This window comes from Cercospora beticola, chromosome 6 (assembly GCF_033473495.1).
Source record: "Cercospora beticola chromosome 6, complete sequence".
Taxonomy (NCBI): domain Eukaryota; kingdom Fungi; phylum Ascomycota; class Dothideomycetes; order Mycosphaerellales; family Mycosphaerellaceae; genus Cercospora; species Cercospora beticola.
Window position 1 is genome coordinate 2,880,176 of NC_088940.1, and position 15,950 is coordinate 2,896,125.

The 15,950-nt window shown below is 50.6% G+C and overlaps 6 protein-coding genes across 6 annotated transcripts; 3 read left to right on the plus strand and 3 right to left on the minus strand.

Moving 5' to 3' along the window:
* Positions 1-112: 112 nt before the first annotated feature.
* RHO25_010177 (uncharacterized protein) lies at positions 113-1,513 on the minus strand (the record flags this gene model as incomplete). The annotated part of the gene is made up of 2 exons (XM_023601695.2): positions 113-298; positions 359-1,513. 2 exons carry the CDS (start codon positions 1,511-1,513, stop codon positions 113-115), a joined length of 1,341 nt encoding a protein of 446 aa, XP_023453479.1.
* Positions 1,514-2,179: 666 nt separating this feature from the next.
* On the plus strand, positions 2,180-4,054 carry RHO25_010178 (uncharacterized protein; the record flags this gene model as incomplete). Its single annotated transcript, XM_023601696.1, has 2 exons — positions 2,180-2,708; positions 2,826-4,054. 2 exons carry the CDS (start codon positions 2,180-2,182, stop codon positions 4,052-4,054), a joined length of 1,758 nt encoding a protein of 585 aa, XP_023454002.1.
* Positions 4,055-4,687: 633 nt separating this feature from the next.
* RHO25_010179 (uncharacterized protein) lies at positions 4,688-5,735 on the plus strand (the record flags this gene model as incomplete). The annotated part of the gene is made up of 2 exons (XM_023601697.1): positions 4,688-4,825; positions 4,884-5,735. The coding sequence occupies 2 exons, from the start codon at positions 4,688-4,690 to the stop codon at positions 5,733-5,735; spliced, it is 990 nt and encodes a 329-aa protein (XP_023454001.1).
* Positions 5,736-5,762: 27 nt separating this feature from the next.
* On the minus strand, positions 5,763-8,342 carry RHO25_010180 (uncharacterized protein; the record flags this gene model as incomplete). The annotated part of the gene is made up of 6 exons (XM_065603257.1): positions 5,763-6,570; positions 6,622-6,956; positions 7,005-7,171; positions 7,323-8,056; positions 8,108-8,208; positions 8,274-8,342. 6 exons carry the CDS (start codon positions 8,340-8,342, stop codon positions 5,763-5,765), a joined length of 2,214 nt encoding a protein of 737 aa, XP_065459329.1.
* A 754-nt stretch (positions 8,343-9,096) lies between these two features.
* On the plus strand, positions 9,097-11,146 carry RHO25_010181 (uncharacterized protein; the record flags this gene model as incomplete). Its single annotated transcript, XM_023601699.1, has 7 exons — positions 9,097-9,275; positions 9,331-9,350; positions 9,415-9,455; positions 9,510-9,610; positions 9,661-9,907; positions 9,959-10,587; positions 10,639-11,146. 7 exons carry the CDS (start codon positions 9,097-9,099, stop codon positions 11,144-11,146), a joined length of 1,725 nt encoding a protein of 574 aa, XP_023454003.1.
* Positions 11,147-11,384: 238 nt separating this feature from the next.
* RHO25_010182 (uncharacterized protein) lies at positions 11,385-12,503 on the minus strand (the record flags this gene model as incomplete). The annotated part of the gene is made up of 2 exons (XM_023601700.1): positions 11,385-12,361; positions 12,434-12,503. The coding sequence occupies 2 exons, from the start codon at positions 12,501-12,503 to the stop codon at positions 11,385-11,387; spliced, it is 1,047 nt and encodes a 348-aa protein (XP_023453998.1).
* Between the last annotated feature and the right edge of the window lie 3,447 nt (positions 12,504-15,950).

Genomic DNA, 15,950 nt, shown 5'->3' on the forward strand with positions numbered 1-15,950 from the left:
ACGCTTATGGGCTGACGTAGCGCGCTAGCAACAATAGTTGTCCGCTTGGCACGATTCGTTCGTGACACGCGACAATCTGACCTTCTTTCTATCTCTTGCCTTTTGTTCTCGCTCAAAGCTTTGAGGAAGGCTCCAGTGCTCTTTTCCAGCCTCCCTCGGCTTCGAAAACTTCGCCGACCTTTGTGCTGACCGCGAGGAGATGTCTGTCGTGGTAGCGAGGCGCGACAAGAGAGATACCGATAGGCATACCATTCTCGCCTTTGAAACCTGGAACATTGGTTACCGGAACATGGAGCGCCTGGGAGACAGTCAGTTCTCAACGACTTGCGTTCTTGTAACATTGGAAGGCACGACTTACGGTCCATATCAAACAAAACGCAGCACTTCCGGTTTTCTCGATTCCTAACGGCGCTTCATCTGGCACACTCGGAGTCAGAACTGCAGCGTATCGACTGAGAATCTCATCAACCACTGGCCTGGCAGCTGAGATTTTATCAAAGGCTTCTAATTGCGCTTCATGCGAGATTTTCTCGCGATTCTCGACGTGCCCGTAGAGTTCATCTGACAATCGGTCTTTGGCTATGGTGTACTCTGGTAGGAATGCTGGCCGGCCATCAGATCTGAGTACGATGTCGTGCCAAGCGGGCAGGTCGTTCAAGTGCTCTGGAAGTTCGATTTCTTCTACTTCGGCATCTTGGGCACGAAGTAGAGAGACGGCTTTCTCCATTGCGGCGGCACTTCCTGGTCCGATCTTTGACCAGATCATGGTTTTCAGGATGGCGAACTCTGATCCTTTGATGGCGAAGTCCCGAGGAGGTGGAGTATCATCGTGGATGGCGAAGACTTCTGCGAGGAGTTCTAGGTCTTCTATGCTACGTGCGTAGAGACCTAGGGTATCGAGGATCAACGAGTAGATTTTCTGGCCTTCGCGAGTGATGGCGTTCCAGGTTGGCTTGAAGGCGTAGATGCTATTGTATGAGCCAGGACGAATGGTGCTACCGCCGGTCTGGGTGCCGAGTGCGATGGGGACTTGGAAGTCGCCTACTGCGGCACCAGAACCTGATGAGGAACCTCCTGGAGTTCGATTCGGGTCGTGAGGATTTCTTGTCTTTGGTCCGGTCGTGGTTGCAGCGAATTCCGTGGTTGTTGTCTTGCCGAAGATCAAGGCGCCTGCTTTTCGAAGGATGGCCACGGAGCCGGCGTCGAGTTGGGGAGCGTCGTTGTCGTAGATTGCGGAGTTGAATTGTGTTGGCATGTCTTTGGTGAAGATCACATCTTTGACTGCTATCGCTACGCCGTGCAATGAACCACGCTCATGCGGAGGGATAGCATCGAGTGCTTCTGCTTGCTCGATCACTGACTGGGGGTCTATATATGCCCATGCTTGGACAGCATCATCTCTCGCTTCGATGCGCTGCAAGAGCGAGCGAGCATACTCTTGAACTGTGCACTCCCCGGCGCGGATCTTGGAGAGAATCTCAGTGGCCGTCAGTCGCCAAAGTTCACCGCTCATGGTGCCTCCTTATTGACGACAATTGCGAACATGAGATTGCCGAGCTTTGTCTTTGTGTCTGCGAGACGCAGTCCCCAAAACAAGTGCAACGGAGTTATGATTGGCACTAGGGATAAGTTGTGACTTTCAGCCTCTGTGTCGGAACTGACATCTTAGTCATATTGCATCAGCTCGCTGAGGCAGCGGTTCCATAGGAGAGACTCGGACGACTAGCATCAAGACCTCAGCTCTCCGATCAATTGCAGTGATCGCTTGATGGATGGGGTTCGCCTAGCATAGCACTAGCGGCTCACGTCTTTCCGAGCACTCACTGATAAGAAGCTCTTGTCATCGGGTTGAAAACTTCCGAAAGCACTACTTTGTCGTCTTCGATGATCATCGGTATGACACTTCCAAGACGACTATGAAGCTTTGTCAAATGCTCCCGGATGTAAGTATGTCGCACAGGTGGCGGGCACTTTTGGCCAAGGAGTTCTATGCAGGAAGCCGATGGCTCGGTCCTCCACCTCGAAGTGGGTCCGTCGGATTTGCTGTCATGATCTGATGGATGTATGCAATCGTCTCTTGACAGCCGAATGAGGCACCGACCAGGACATACGCTGGCTGTAGTCCGCGAACTGCGTCGCTGAACTGGTTTGCGCATCCGTGCCAGGAACTGCCGCCCCTATGGCCATACAAGCATCTGGAAATGATCCGGAACCGACTCGGCATTCAAGTGACGCCCTCGAAAAATCGCTCTCCAACGAGGCTTCTGGCAAGGAAGGAACGTACTCGACTCCGGATGAAAACGACACGCCTTTGAGCTCGCGATCTAGCCCAGACGACAACAGTGACGCAGACTCCGTTGGTGGCCAACGGAATACCATGTCGCGTAAACGACTCATGGTGGCGATACCGGCGCTATCAATATGCCTTTTCGTCTCTTTCATCGACCAGACCAGCGTCTCAACAGCAACACCAGCCATTGCTGGGGACCTAGATACAGGCACCGCTACCTCTTGGATTGGTACTTCGTTCTTGATTGCATCCACGGCATTTCAGCTTATCAATGGGCGATTGTCAGACATATTTGGCCGGAAGCACTTGCTCTTGATCTGTTTGGCGCTCATGGCTCTCGGTGATCTTGGTTGTGGCTTTGCTCAAACGCCCAGCCAACTGTTTGCCTTGCGATCTGTTGCAGGAGTGGGAGGTGGAGGTATTAATAGTTTGGTGATGATTATCGTGAGCGACATCACGACGTTGCAGAATCGAGGGATCTATCAAGGCGAGTACCTGGACCATCAGACGTGATTTTGAATACTGACTTGATTAGGTTGGCTTGGTGCTGTCATAGCTCTGGCGAATGGTGTTGGACCATTCTTAGGAGGCGCCATAGTGGAAGGCGCAACGTGGAGATGGGTCTTCTGGATCATCCCTATCATGACGATACCAACAGCGATGGTAATACTGTTCCTCCTCCCACTCAAACACCAATCCGGCGACCACCTCGAAAAGATGAAAAAGATCGATTACGGCGGAGTCATACTCAACATCGCATCTACGCTGCTGATCCTGGTCCCGTTATCTGGAGGAGGTGTCACTTATGCCTGGTCGTCTCCGTTCTTCATTTCAGCGACTATCATCGGCTTAGTCCTGGCCGTGATGTTCGTTCTCTATGAATGGAAGCTAGTTGCCCTACCAATCATGCCGCTCCGACTTTACAAGGCTCGCCATTGCTGGGCGCTTTACCTGCAGTCATTCCTGACTGGTCTGGCATACTTCGGCAACTTCTTCTATCTCCCGATTTACTTCCAATCAATCCTTAGGTACACTCCTTTGGTGTCCGGTGCTTTGATCTTACCGGTCGTTATCACCTCTTCCATCGCATCCATCGCTTGTGGGCAATATATGGCACGAATAGGGAGCTACATGCACTGCATTCTGGCCGGATTCACGCTTTGGACTCTGGGGAGCGGCCTGACACTACTGTTCGATCGAAGCACAGGCCTAGCGCCACTGATTGTCATACTCATTGTTGAAGGAGCTGGCATTGGCCTAACGCTGCAACCGGTCCTCGTTGGCATGTATGCCAATAGCAACGGCTCAGATCGCGCTGTGATCACAGGACTTCGCAACTTCATTCGCACCATTGGCGGCGCATTTGGTCTCGTCATTTCTGGAGTCACCCTCTCGAACACTCTGAGGACTGGTCTGAGTGGTGAGATATTTGCCACGCAGGATCTGATCGCCCAGCTTACTTCATCTACTTACGCTCTTGATGCCCTCGACATATCACAGGCCCAGAAAGAGCGTGTCCTTGATGTCTACATGCAGGGGTTACATTATATTTTCATTTTTTTCACGGTCTGCGCTGGTGTCAGTCTCTTACTGACTTTCTGGGTGGGCAACACGAGTTTGAAGGTCGCGAGGTCGGTGGACGAAGAGAGTCGCGACAGCGAAACCGTCAGCGAGCAGCAAATGGGTGAGGAATCAAAGCAACCAGCTACCGGACATACAAATGCAGTAGATGGCAACTCATCGGAAGGGAAAACAAGTGTATGACAATGGGTCAATCAAGACGATTGTGATTACTCTATCGTCATCATTTGCAGACACGAGCTTTTGTCACTCGTCCGAGCAATGGGTCTCTCGTCCGGTCCACCACCTGCATTGCTCACCTGAGGCATACTCCTATTCTGGCGACTTCAACAATTATGTTGAGGCTTGGCTATCATCGAATGTGGCATCATCTCTGGAAGCCTGGAGACAATATTCCCGATATCTGGCCTATCTGATCGGCCTGATATCCCAAGCGAAGAGCTAGGCGAACGACCCCACAGATCTGGGCATTCTGCTTCCCTTTCCTCTTCCAACTCAACACGGTGCCCGTGTGCATATCAGGCTGCCCTATCTGCATTCCCACGGGCGTCTTATCTTCACCACTCCTCCGCGGCTCGTACACGTTCGGCTAGGTGAAGCACTTCGGTATGGAAGGCTCCGACATGCAGCCTACGCCAGACACACAGGCTGGCCGTGGCCGTCCATGCGATAGCACACGCCTACGCAGGTAGCAAGCGAGAATATTGATCGATGAGCGGCCAGTATCGATTGTTCAATTTTATGAGACTGAACTTGCCCACCCTTTCGAAATCCATAGCTGTACCACTCGTACTCGGATCTACTGACTCTGTCATCATGCCTGAAGTTTATGCAGCACCACAAGACTATGCCTTTCCTCGGAACTTTAAGGGCTATGGCGAGAAAGGTCTGGAAGGACTGAAGTGGCCGAATGACGCGAAGATCGCAGTATCTTTTGTCATCAACTATGAAGAGGTAGGCGGCACATCCGCGACGAATCCTTGTGCTAGCAAGCAGCCACTGACAGCACTAGGGCGGAGAGCGTTCCGTATTACTTGGAGATGGCAGATCAGAGACATCGCTCCGCGAATATCCTGCCGAGCCGGACATCAACGAGCGCAGCTACAATGCCGAATCTGAATTCGAATATGGATCACGCCGGGGCTGGTGGCGTTTGTTCAAATTATTCAACGACTACAAAATGAAGTTCACCCTCTACGCTGTCGGCTCAGCGTGCGAGGAGCAACCTGAAGTTGTGACGCGGTGTGTCGAAGAAGGACATGAGATTGCCTCACACGCGTACAGATGGATTGACCACAAGAATTTGTCTGTGGAGGCCGAGAAACAGCACATTCGGGATGGCATTACTGCTCTGAAGAAGCTAGCTGGTTATGCACCGAAAGGATGGTACTACGGTCGGCCTTCTCCTCAAAGCCGAGCTCTCATCCCGCAGGTGTATGAAGAAATGGGCGAGGAACTCCTTTGGGCGAGTGACACCTATGCAGACGACATTCCATACTGGATCGATCTACCCTATGAACGAAGCAGCGAAAACCCGAAGGGATGTCTGATGGTCCCATACAGCTACGACTGTAATGATTTCAAGTTCTTGACAGCAGCCACTGGATTCCGCGACCCAAATGGATTCTATACCCATATCAAGAACGCATTCGATGTGCTTTATGAAGAAGGAGAAGCGGGTGCACCCAAGATGATGACTATTGGTCTACATTGCCGCATTATTGGGAGACCAGGACGTTTTAAGGCGCTTCAAGACTTCGTCAAATATATCGCAGACAAAGAAGGTGTGTGGGTGGCAACGAGGACAGAGATCGCTGAATCTTTCCGGGAACAATTCCCTTACAAGAAGGGTCAGCTAGCGTAAAGTGGTGGTGCTTAACATAATTTCGACCTATATAAATCCTCTCGCATTCCATTGAGGCATATGAGACCCCGTGTGATTTTCTAGCCGCATTGCTGAATCTTGCAACGGGTCCACGTTGAACGTTCTCATATCGCTATACTCATTCCAATTTGTTGCGTCTGTCCCTTGATCACTTGAACCAGGTATGTACGGCTGATCTGAGGCGGGAGCTGCGTTATTATTAACCATCTCATTCCATATTCGCCAGCCTTGCCATCCGCCAGGAGCTTCTTCATCGACTTCCATGAAAGCGTCTTTCACGGCGTCCGACAGCATGTGGCTCATGGTGTCCTCTCGATCGCTCCTTGGCTGGTCGTTTGTTCTAAGCGACGCGCTATGCTGATTGCGTACTCTTCGACCATTGCTGGTCTGTGAGATGTCAGTCTCCGTTTCTGCTCTCTCTGTGGCATCACCATTCCCGGTCGATGTTCCCGAGCTGACTATGCTTCTCAGTACGCTTCCAGACAACGCATCGAATATATCTCGGTACTTGACAGCTCCAGGCCACTTCTCGCCAAAAATCGTCAAGTTCTGTGAGCAGTCACGTACCGCCTCTAGGGTGTCATATGAGAACAACGACCGATCGCGCCACATGCAGTATACCAGCGTCAGTCCAGCAACGAAGGAAGAATGCAGCGAAATCATGGTGTAGGTCAGAGTGCGATTCTGATTTAGCCTCTTGTAAGCTGTACAGACCGACGCTGCTGATCGTGCACAGATGATGAACCTGGGATCGAAAGTCTTACTCGTTGGTAGAAAGATTGTGAACATGAGCAGTATCGATTTGTGGTATTGCCTGCAAAGCTATTAGTGGTCGAATGACATAGAAGATTAATGCACCACTTACAAGCCATAGAAATCACGAGCATCAAGGAACTCGCTTTCTGGATCGTACATCCACGTTGTTCTGTTCCCTTCTTTGGGAGTTTGAGGGCAGCTGCGCCTCCACTCGTCAAGGTCAGCCTTGATCAATGCCAATTTCCGTGATAATTTGGCGAGCTGTTCGGAACCTCCATTTAGTACATCTCTGTCAAGCCGAAAGACTGCTTTGTGAATCCTCGATTGAATTCGATCCAGGCCGATGATGTGTATGAATGGTTCCACGTTCGACCATTGAGCTTCTGAAGGCCCGTGTGGTTCTTTGTGAGTGAGAGTCCAGTATTCGATATCGGCACTTGGTAACTATTTGAATCAGCTTCGGTGAAACAGAAGAAACTATCATGGAGTTACCTCAACGTTGATATCGCTATCCGATATAGCGAACGGTCGGCCGAGAACGATGCTTGTGGAACGATCGAAGCAATAACATGTCCAAAAAATTCGCCGTCTTAATTCAGTATCCCTCGCTTGCTCCGCGGACGCAGGAAATCCCTTTCTCTTCCTGTGTAGGCCCATCTCTATGCAAAGTGATGTCGCATATCGGATTTGTGCCCATGCTCCGGCACCGTAGGGAGATCTCTGACTATGCACGCCAAGGAGAACCAGAAATTGTAGGCTTTCAAGACTGTGCTGTTCGAGTATGAAGTTCATCGAGCTGATGGCGGCAACTAGATGACGCTGTGAAGGCTGAGCGGGCTATCTCTGAGAACATCGAGTTTTGTCTTACCTCGGGGTCCACACTTTGCACCTTTCTGGTGAGCAATAAAAATCGAGCTGCGATTGCATATATGAGATGAAAAATGCTGCACTCGACGATGCTCAGGCCGCCATGCTGGTATTGCCTGTTGAACAGTTTTTGATACATTTCTCGATCCAGTACGGGCCAGCGAGTGTGTATGCGCTCAAAAAAGATTTCGAAAAGCATACTAGAACGCTCGAAGGGCGGGAACTCGAGCGAAGACATAATGGAGTCGTTCGATAGGGATGGCGATGGTGGAGTTACCGCGCGAGTAGATTGTCTCCTTCGGTCGCCAGTAGCTTCAGCAGCAGCCCTATGCTCTCCGCCACCCTTGTACATCGAAGTCTGAATGAGGCGAGCGATTGTAGCTCCAGAGCTTGTCCCGACATAGTACGGTTCAGAGGAGGTGTCTGCTGTTCCAGAAGCGCAGAGTGAGAGATACGCCACTCCGTTGACAAGCGATTCTCTGTCGTCCAGAGGATTTTCTATCGGTAGTTCTTGACTCTGCCTATGAGCCCCATGCTGGGCATCATTATGCAAACCTCGCGGAACGTTGCAGAGTGACTGGATCTGAGTCGATACATCGTTGCAAAAGTGGTCCTGGGACTGGTCTGGTACGCGAGCTTCTAAGAAGGCGATACGTTCCTCTAGGGTCCTGATATATCTATCTGTTCTTAGCACAACAGAATATGCAGATCATTTATATTTGACGCACAAGGATTTGCCGCCAGGATACTGGGGCCGGACAGGCTTTTCGTATGCACAAGTCACTCCCGCCCGAGAACATGACCTGCAGGAAGGTTGATCGCCATCACACTACACAATATGGAGTCAGACTAATCCCACACTCATGCTCTGACGCCGGCTCTTGAAGTACAGACCCGCTGCTTTCGACGCTTGCATCTTTTGCAGGCTAAAGTGACACGGCTCCGTCGGGGCTCTGTATGCATTGTACTGGAATCCATGTTGAAAATTGCAACTAGTAATTTCTTACAGCTACAACCTCAATAAACGACAGTGAAGCTGAAGGCCCAATTTGACCCATGTAGAAGGAAGGGTATCGATGATTGGCAACAGGCAGTGAACACGACTCCACACAGGCTCATGGTCTACTTTGCTTGCTCGCTGCTTGCGCAAATCTGTCCCGCTGACAGCCACCAGTATTGGGCTGAGCCTCAATCACGCATTTGTGGACCAGGTGATGTCGCATGCGTTCCACTTCGCCAGGCCAAGTCCTTATCTTTAGACCGTTCGCTCCATGTTGACCCCGGTCATTCGCCTAGTCGGAGGCCTATCGATCATTTACTAGCGAGCTCTGGATTTCTGGGGTCGACCATGTCTTTGATTGTCCTGAAAGCCACAATTGGCTCATCGATGTTCTCAAGAGAGTACGATATGCCTCCGTATCTGGGATCCCAATGAGGTCGCAGAGCAATCGCACACTCCTCATCGGCCAGAAAGTCGCCGATACAACCGCCACAAACTCTTGGGCAGATTGGAAAACGGTGCACATGCGACTAATGGTCGAATAATGTTGATAGTAGGATACTTCCATATGGAACCAAAGTCCCCACTTGGTGTGTTGATCAACATTGAATCGTTTCAATCACCAGCAACTTCGCCTAAGTTCCGTTAAGACCACTAGAGTCAACAATTTACCATCATCAAGACCACAGGCCAGACCAGTACCTCTAATCATCTGCGATGGGAAAACTCAAGCTGCCTACCAAGACCGATATCACTGCACCGTTCCAGTCCAAACACGCCTTCGTTCAATTCTTGCGGGCCCCTCAGGGCAATGAAGGACATGCTACAGTGGGCGACGCCAAGTGGTCGAACAAAGACCTCGAACCGACGCCAGTTGAGCAAAGAACATGGACATGGTAAAGCCTTACTTCAACTCAACGATCCGTCGCTGTGGCTAAGCTGTTTTGATAGGTATAACCTGCCACTGTATTGTAAGTCGTCGCATGCCTTCCTTATGAGTTCGGCTGACTCGTCATCCGAACAAATTTTCAATAGTTGGATGGAACACAGGCTCTTCGCTGATTACTATCGGTCTGGTGCGTTGAGATCGACAAAAGTCCCGAAAGTCACTTTTGGCTGACAATGCTCAGACATGGCAACACTCTTTCGTGTCCGTATGCGTTGGATCGTTCCTCACTGCAATCGTGGTAGTGCTCATGGCTCGACCAGGTGCAAAATATCACATTGGATTGTAAGTCGAAAGACAACTCGTCCGAACATACACTAGCTGATGCGATGCAGTCCTGTCCTGGCTCGCTCTGTGATGGGAATGTACGGATCGTTCTTCTTCGTCGCAATCAGAGCCGTCGTTTGCATCATTTGGTACGGCATACAGACGTTTTATGCCGGTAACATCTTGTCCGTCATGTTTCGATGCATGTTCGGCAGTTCATGGGAGAACATGCCAAACACGCTACCCGCAAGTGGCGGGATTACTTCTAAGCAGCTTTTGGCCTTTTTCATTGCTTGGATCCTTCAGTTTCCCTTCGTAAGTTGCGCGGAATTGTGAGCCACTGCTAAGGTGTCTAACCATCCGCAGGCGTGGGTCCATCCGAACAGGATCCATCACATATTTACCATCAAGGGCTTCACTATGCCGATCGCAGCATTTGCACTGTTCGGCTGGTGCATGGCTATTGGAGGCGGTTTGAGCACCCTGGATCTCGCTCATAGTGGCCAAACATCGACAGTCCCACTGGGATGGGCCATCATGTCTGGTATCAACTCCATCTTTGGCTCTCTTTCCCCGATGCTTGTCAACCAACCCGATCTTGCACGATACTGCAAGAAAACTCGAGACGCCGGTCTCTTACAAGGCGTTAGTGTCTTCTTTCCTGCTATTCTGGTGATGTTCCTTGGCATGGCATCGACGACTTCTATCCAAGGAGTATGGGGCGAAGCTTACTGGAACGTTTGGGATATGTTCGACGCCATACTCGACCATTACTGGAGTGCTGGCTCACGAACCGCCATAATTCTCATCGGACTGGCCTTCTTCTTCGGGACATTTGTTACGAATTTTGGCGCCAACTCCATTCCCTTTGGAGCTGATATGACAGGACTTGCACCGAAATGGCTGACGATCCGCCGAGGCCAGATCTTGTGTGCAATTCTTGGTGTCGTTGTCCAGCCATGGCAGCTCATGGCCAACGCGTCCGCTTTCTTGAGGTAAGTTTATAGACAGCACCTCGATGCAGCGTCGACTAATGGAGATAAAAGCTTCCTTGGATCGTACAACATCTTCATGGCACCACTGTGTGCAGTCATCATCATGGACTATTTTATTGTTCGGAAAGGCAATATACATGTCCCTTCATGTTACAATGGACGTCCCTCTGGTCTATATTGGTACTGGTGTGGCATCAATTCCAGCGGTGTCGCCGCCTGGTTGATCGGTACATCGATGGGTATCCCAGGCCTCGTTGGGCAATACCAGCCCCAGATTATTTCGAATGCCGCCAAGTATATGTATATGATGGGGTGGCTGTTAACTTTTACGACATCAGCGACGATCTACTACGCCATCTCACTCTTCATCGAACCACAAGTCTTCCCCACTGGACGAGAAAGCACACCGTTCACCTGGGAATGGCTGGGTAACGAAGGTCGGGAAGGCTTTTATCAGGGCGAGATGGATGATGGAGCTCTTTTTGCACCGCCCACGCCGCCTGGAACGGATAGAGAAGAATACCAGATTGGGGAGAAAGGACATAAGTCAAGCATTTAAGACATTCTGTTTCAAGGTCTGACGTACCATGATAGATTTACATGATTTTAGAACGATAATGACCGTTGACATGAATTTTTGATTCCCATAGACCTAATCGGAGTCCCTTTGAGAACCCAAAATTTGCCACCAAGTCACCATGCAGCACTCTTTGATACAATGACAGAACCATTGCTTCTCTTTCAAAGGCAGACTTTCAAATCTTCAAGCTCCTGCAGACGCTTGCAAATACTCCCTACTAAACTTGCAAATACTCCCTACTAAACCCATAATCCACATACCCCTCCTTCTTCTTCGGCGTATAAAACACCTTCCTCTCATAAGGCTCAAACTTCACACCCTCCCTAATCCGATAAACAAGATCTGGATTACTCACAAAATATCGCCCGAACACAATAACAACATCTTGCTCTTTGTATTTCACATTCACAGCCTCTTTCGCTGTCTCAGCATTAAACCCACCATTCAGAAGAACAGGAGTAGCATTGTCCCATGCTTTGACCATCCAGTCTACTGATTTCTGACCTCCACAATCCGAGTCATCGTTGCCTTTGATTCGTGCTTCGATGAGATGGAGGTATGCCAATTTTAGAGATTTGAGGTTTTGGAGTAAGTATTCGAAAGTCGGTTCGGGGTCATTCATTAACATTCCTCCGAAACTGCTATAAGGACTGAGTCGTAGGGCTGTTCTGTCGGCGCCGATGGCTTCTATGACAGCTTTTGTGACTTCGAGATGGAAACGGGCGCGGTTGGGGATACTTCCTCCCCAGCTGTCTGTTCGCTTGTTACATGTCGTTTGTAAGAACTGATCAGGTAGATAGCCATTTGCTCCGTGGATTTCGACGCCATCGAAGCCGGCTGCTATTGCGTTTCGGGCTGCGCTGGCGTAATCTTGAATCACACTCGAAATGTCATCTTCTGTCATTGCTTTTGGTGTTTCGCTTCTCGGGCTCATAGGAACTGTACTCGATGATAGCATTTCGTAGCCCTCAGATCGTAGAATTCTTGGAGCAGCGGCTCGTCCTTGATGCCATAGTTGGCAGAAGATCACACAGCCTTTGTCATGAACTGCTGTTGTGATTGCTTTCCAGGATTCTATTTGGTTCTTCGACCAGATTCCAGGACAATTACGGCGGCCGACTGCATTCTTCGCGACGATGGTTGCCTCACTGATGATCAGTGTCCCTGAGACGCAGGACCTTTGCTCGTAGTACTCTGACACTTAGTCAATACCCGCCTATGGACCACCTGCTACTGCTAATTATCCGCTCAGAATTTGAGCTGTACCTTTGATCATATCCTTTGTCTCGGTCGCCTCCCAGTCATCTCCCCATCTATATCGCGTCAACGGTGCCATTGCAATGCGATGTTTCAACTGTGTTCGACCAACAGCCAACGGCTGGAACAACCTTGAATTGGTCATCGTTCTTTACGATCGCTCTTGAAAATACAAGTCGAGGTAGACAATCCAGCGTTACAAAGAACACGCTGTACGGAAAGGCATTGTGATAGTATTCGATCTGCATGGCATACCGGCATCGTATTCTCATTCGTGGCTAAGGTAAAAATGGTGAGCTGCGCGACTGCACCATGCAGTGACAGCGCCGGCGGCCGATGCTATGCCGCGAGCCGACGGCACTGATAAACACCGCGAGCAGAATGATTTTTGATCGGGATTTTGAGGCCGATGGCGAGATGGTCCGGCTAGATAGGCTGAACAATCTCCGAAATTCGTTGCGTGCTTGTCGCCTAGCATACAGCACAAGAATTCGCCGTCATGAACATCATTTGGAAAACGCATTAATCTGAGTCGTTACTTTTTAGAATTAGTCGATCGGAAAATTCGAAGACCATTCTCGGTCATTTCATAATTCTTCTGTAGGTCTAGAGCTAGAAGTATGTTAGACTGCCGTGTTCGATGTTAGTGCGATAGTTCGTGAAGACTTTCGATTCATGTAGATCGGATGATGGAGAACGTAGAGAGGGGAAATAAGAAAAGTTCTGGCGGATCAGAACAGAGCCATGCTAGCTTGGAGGACAAGCCTAGTTTTGCGCACGCTGTTCTTGATCGTTTGAGTCTGGGAGAATGGTCAGTAGGTCGCTGCCTCTATGCCAATATTGGCAGCTCTTTGGCTCTCGGTTTGCTACGTGTCTTGGCTCCTTTTCCACAGCCTTGAACAATTCTTGGTATTTATGCATCGCGGCCGACATGCACTGACTATGATTGTGGCTTCATAGGCTGCATTGAACATTTGGACTTAACAAAATCAATGCCTGGTAGCCCAATCAGTACTGCGAGAGGCAACCCGAGAAGATGCCTTCATCTGGCCACAGGGGAAGTGATTCGGGGCCGAATTGGTGTCACGACGTTACGCTGGTCAGGCTGGAACGACTTGTGCAATCATCAACCAGGGCCGATGCGAATCGAGATCTGGCCTTTCTTCCTTGATCGAACGTGATTTATCTGTCAAGAGAAAGGCAACTCTCTTCTGCCTAGACTAGGCATGATCGTCGCCACCAGGGCGTCTGCACTCATTGGCTAGTGTGTCGCTTTCTCGGGACCAAACTACGACCGATCACTTCATATAGCCCGAAAGGCGGCAAGTTGACGTCGCTTCGGCTGAGGCCTTGTAGGCTTTTCTCGCAGAGCATCGCCTTAAGACTAGGACTGCGCCAAATGAGTTGCTTTTCCTGTAGGCACGAAGTCTCGTGGACGGCCCATTGACACGACGTGCCGTCAGCAGGACTTATTATTCTGCAAAGGTGATGCGAACATATGCCTTCGGTCAATCAGTCGTTTAATTTGTGGTCATACTTGCAGTCTTGAGGTCTTGCTGGCCCGCGAAGCGATCTCGGAGCGCCATGCAAGCGTTTAGAACGTAGGCGTTGAGTGGCTATTTGTGGGGATTGCTGTCTTGAACATCTTTTGGCTGCGTTGAAGACTCAGGCTCTACAAGATCAGTGTCTGTGGCTCAGTTAGCAGTTCGAAGGGGAGATCAGTGCGCTTGTGAGTTTGGTTACGGTTGGGAACGAACATGTCCGATGTTCTGTCGATAGCTGTTTGAGCTGACAAGACTCATACCATCCGTCAGCATCACTGGTCTAGGCTGGCTCGAATTGAGCTTCGGCCTCGTTCCTTTGACTGAACCCAGTCGAAGCTTAGAGGACCGGCAACACGCTTCTGCCTTGACTAGGCATACCGGTCGGTATCAGGGCGTCTGCACTTGTCAGCTGATTTGTCACTTTCTAATCATGAACCTACGCCCGGTCATTCCGTCCAATTGCCAGTAGTGAAGTCGACGCCCTCTCGACTATGGCGTTGTAGGATGCCTCTGCATGGCATTGACTCTAGCTCAGACTGCAACCGGGTGATTTGTCTCTTCATGTGAGCCCAGTGTCGTGGGTGGCTTTGTGGACATGACGCGCGCGGTCAGCATTTTAATTCTCGCACTTGCCATTCAACATTGTGGGAGGGTCTCCGATTCGTCCTTACGGAGGCGTACTGAGAAGGCTGCACCAAGGCTGACATTCCTTCGCAAGGCGACCACACGGCATCGGAGACGTAATGTCCATCGTTGATCATGCTGCCACACTCTTGAGCTCATTGACCCGAGTCGAGCAAGATCGATGACGTCTTTGGTCAGCATGAAGGTGTGACGAATGATTGTCTAAAAGTCGCGTTCTCTTAGTCGTTCTCGAAGCAGGCAAGTACCGTATTGGTGGCACTCTGCTCTTTGTACAGATGTGACCTCGCGCAGAGCAGTACCTGGTTTCGAACTAGCACCTGTGCGGCGCTCACTGTATCTAGACAACAGCAGCATTGGCTGTTGGCTGTTGGCGTTACGACCACTAGTAGCACAGTATTAGTACTTCCACGATCCTGCGAGCTATCAAGCTTACCTTCGGAGTCATTGCCTGTGGGCGGCAAATCGACCATGAACATCGGAGTGCTGGGGAGTAACGCTACAGCACTGTGTTTTGCGCCCTGGCACATGTGAATCTGTCTCAGAACTCAGGCCACGAAAGGCCAAAGGAGCAGAGACGGGGGTCTTTCGACAGCTCAAGATCCCCTGGCGTCAAGTCGCAGGGCTTATACTCTTCACAGCGCCTCTTGGAACGTCGGAGGACATTGTGCGGCCCCTCCTTCTGTTGGTGGAGGAGACCGATCTGTTATGAGCCGACTCTATTTGCTCTGATGTCGGGCCTTGCAGCACAAGCTAACGCCTCGTCTGCCTTCTTTGCTTGTGGGCAGATGTGCTCGTGCATTCGTCGAGCTCGGCCGCGTGAGCTATGCGTTGTTCTTACTTCTAACGCTGGACATGGTTGAAGGCAATGCGAACCGTCGATGTGGCATGTGGTGTGACGAATTTATGGGCTGAGGCGCGCGGGGAAGGCTGGACTGGTTGCCTTCTCTTGCCTTCTCAGCCTTCCCGTAGTGGGTGCGTTCTCTGAGCTTCCCTCGACTGCCAGGTCTTTGCGGCCTTGCGGTCTGCTCATATCTACTACCTGCGACTGCTACCGTCGCATTCTGGAATCTTCAGTTGAAATCCGATCTGATTACGGCGCTTGATAGCCGATCTTCCAGGACAAACAAAACATCCGCCGACACGGGTAGCGGGACACGTCCGCCGGGGGCATTCGTCACATTTTCTCTCGGGCGCACGAAGTTGGTCTTGCCATTTGGTGTGAGAATGAGCGCGATATTGAGGTCTTGCAGCAGTTCTCGGTCCAAGTAAGTCGAGAAAGACCGTCGAAATTAGAGATCGAACACGTAAGACTGCGATGTGCCTCGTCAACCTGAGGC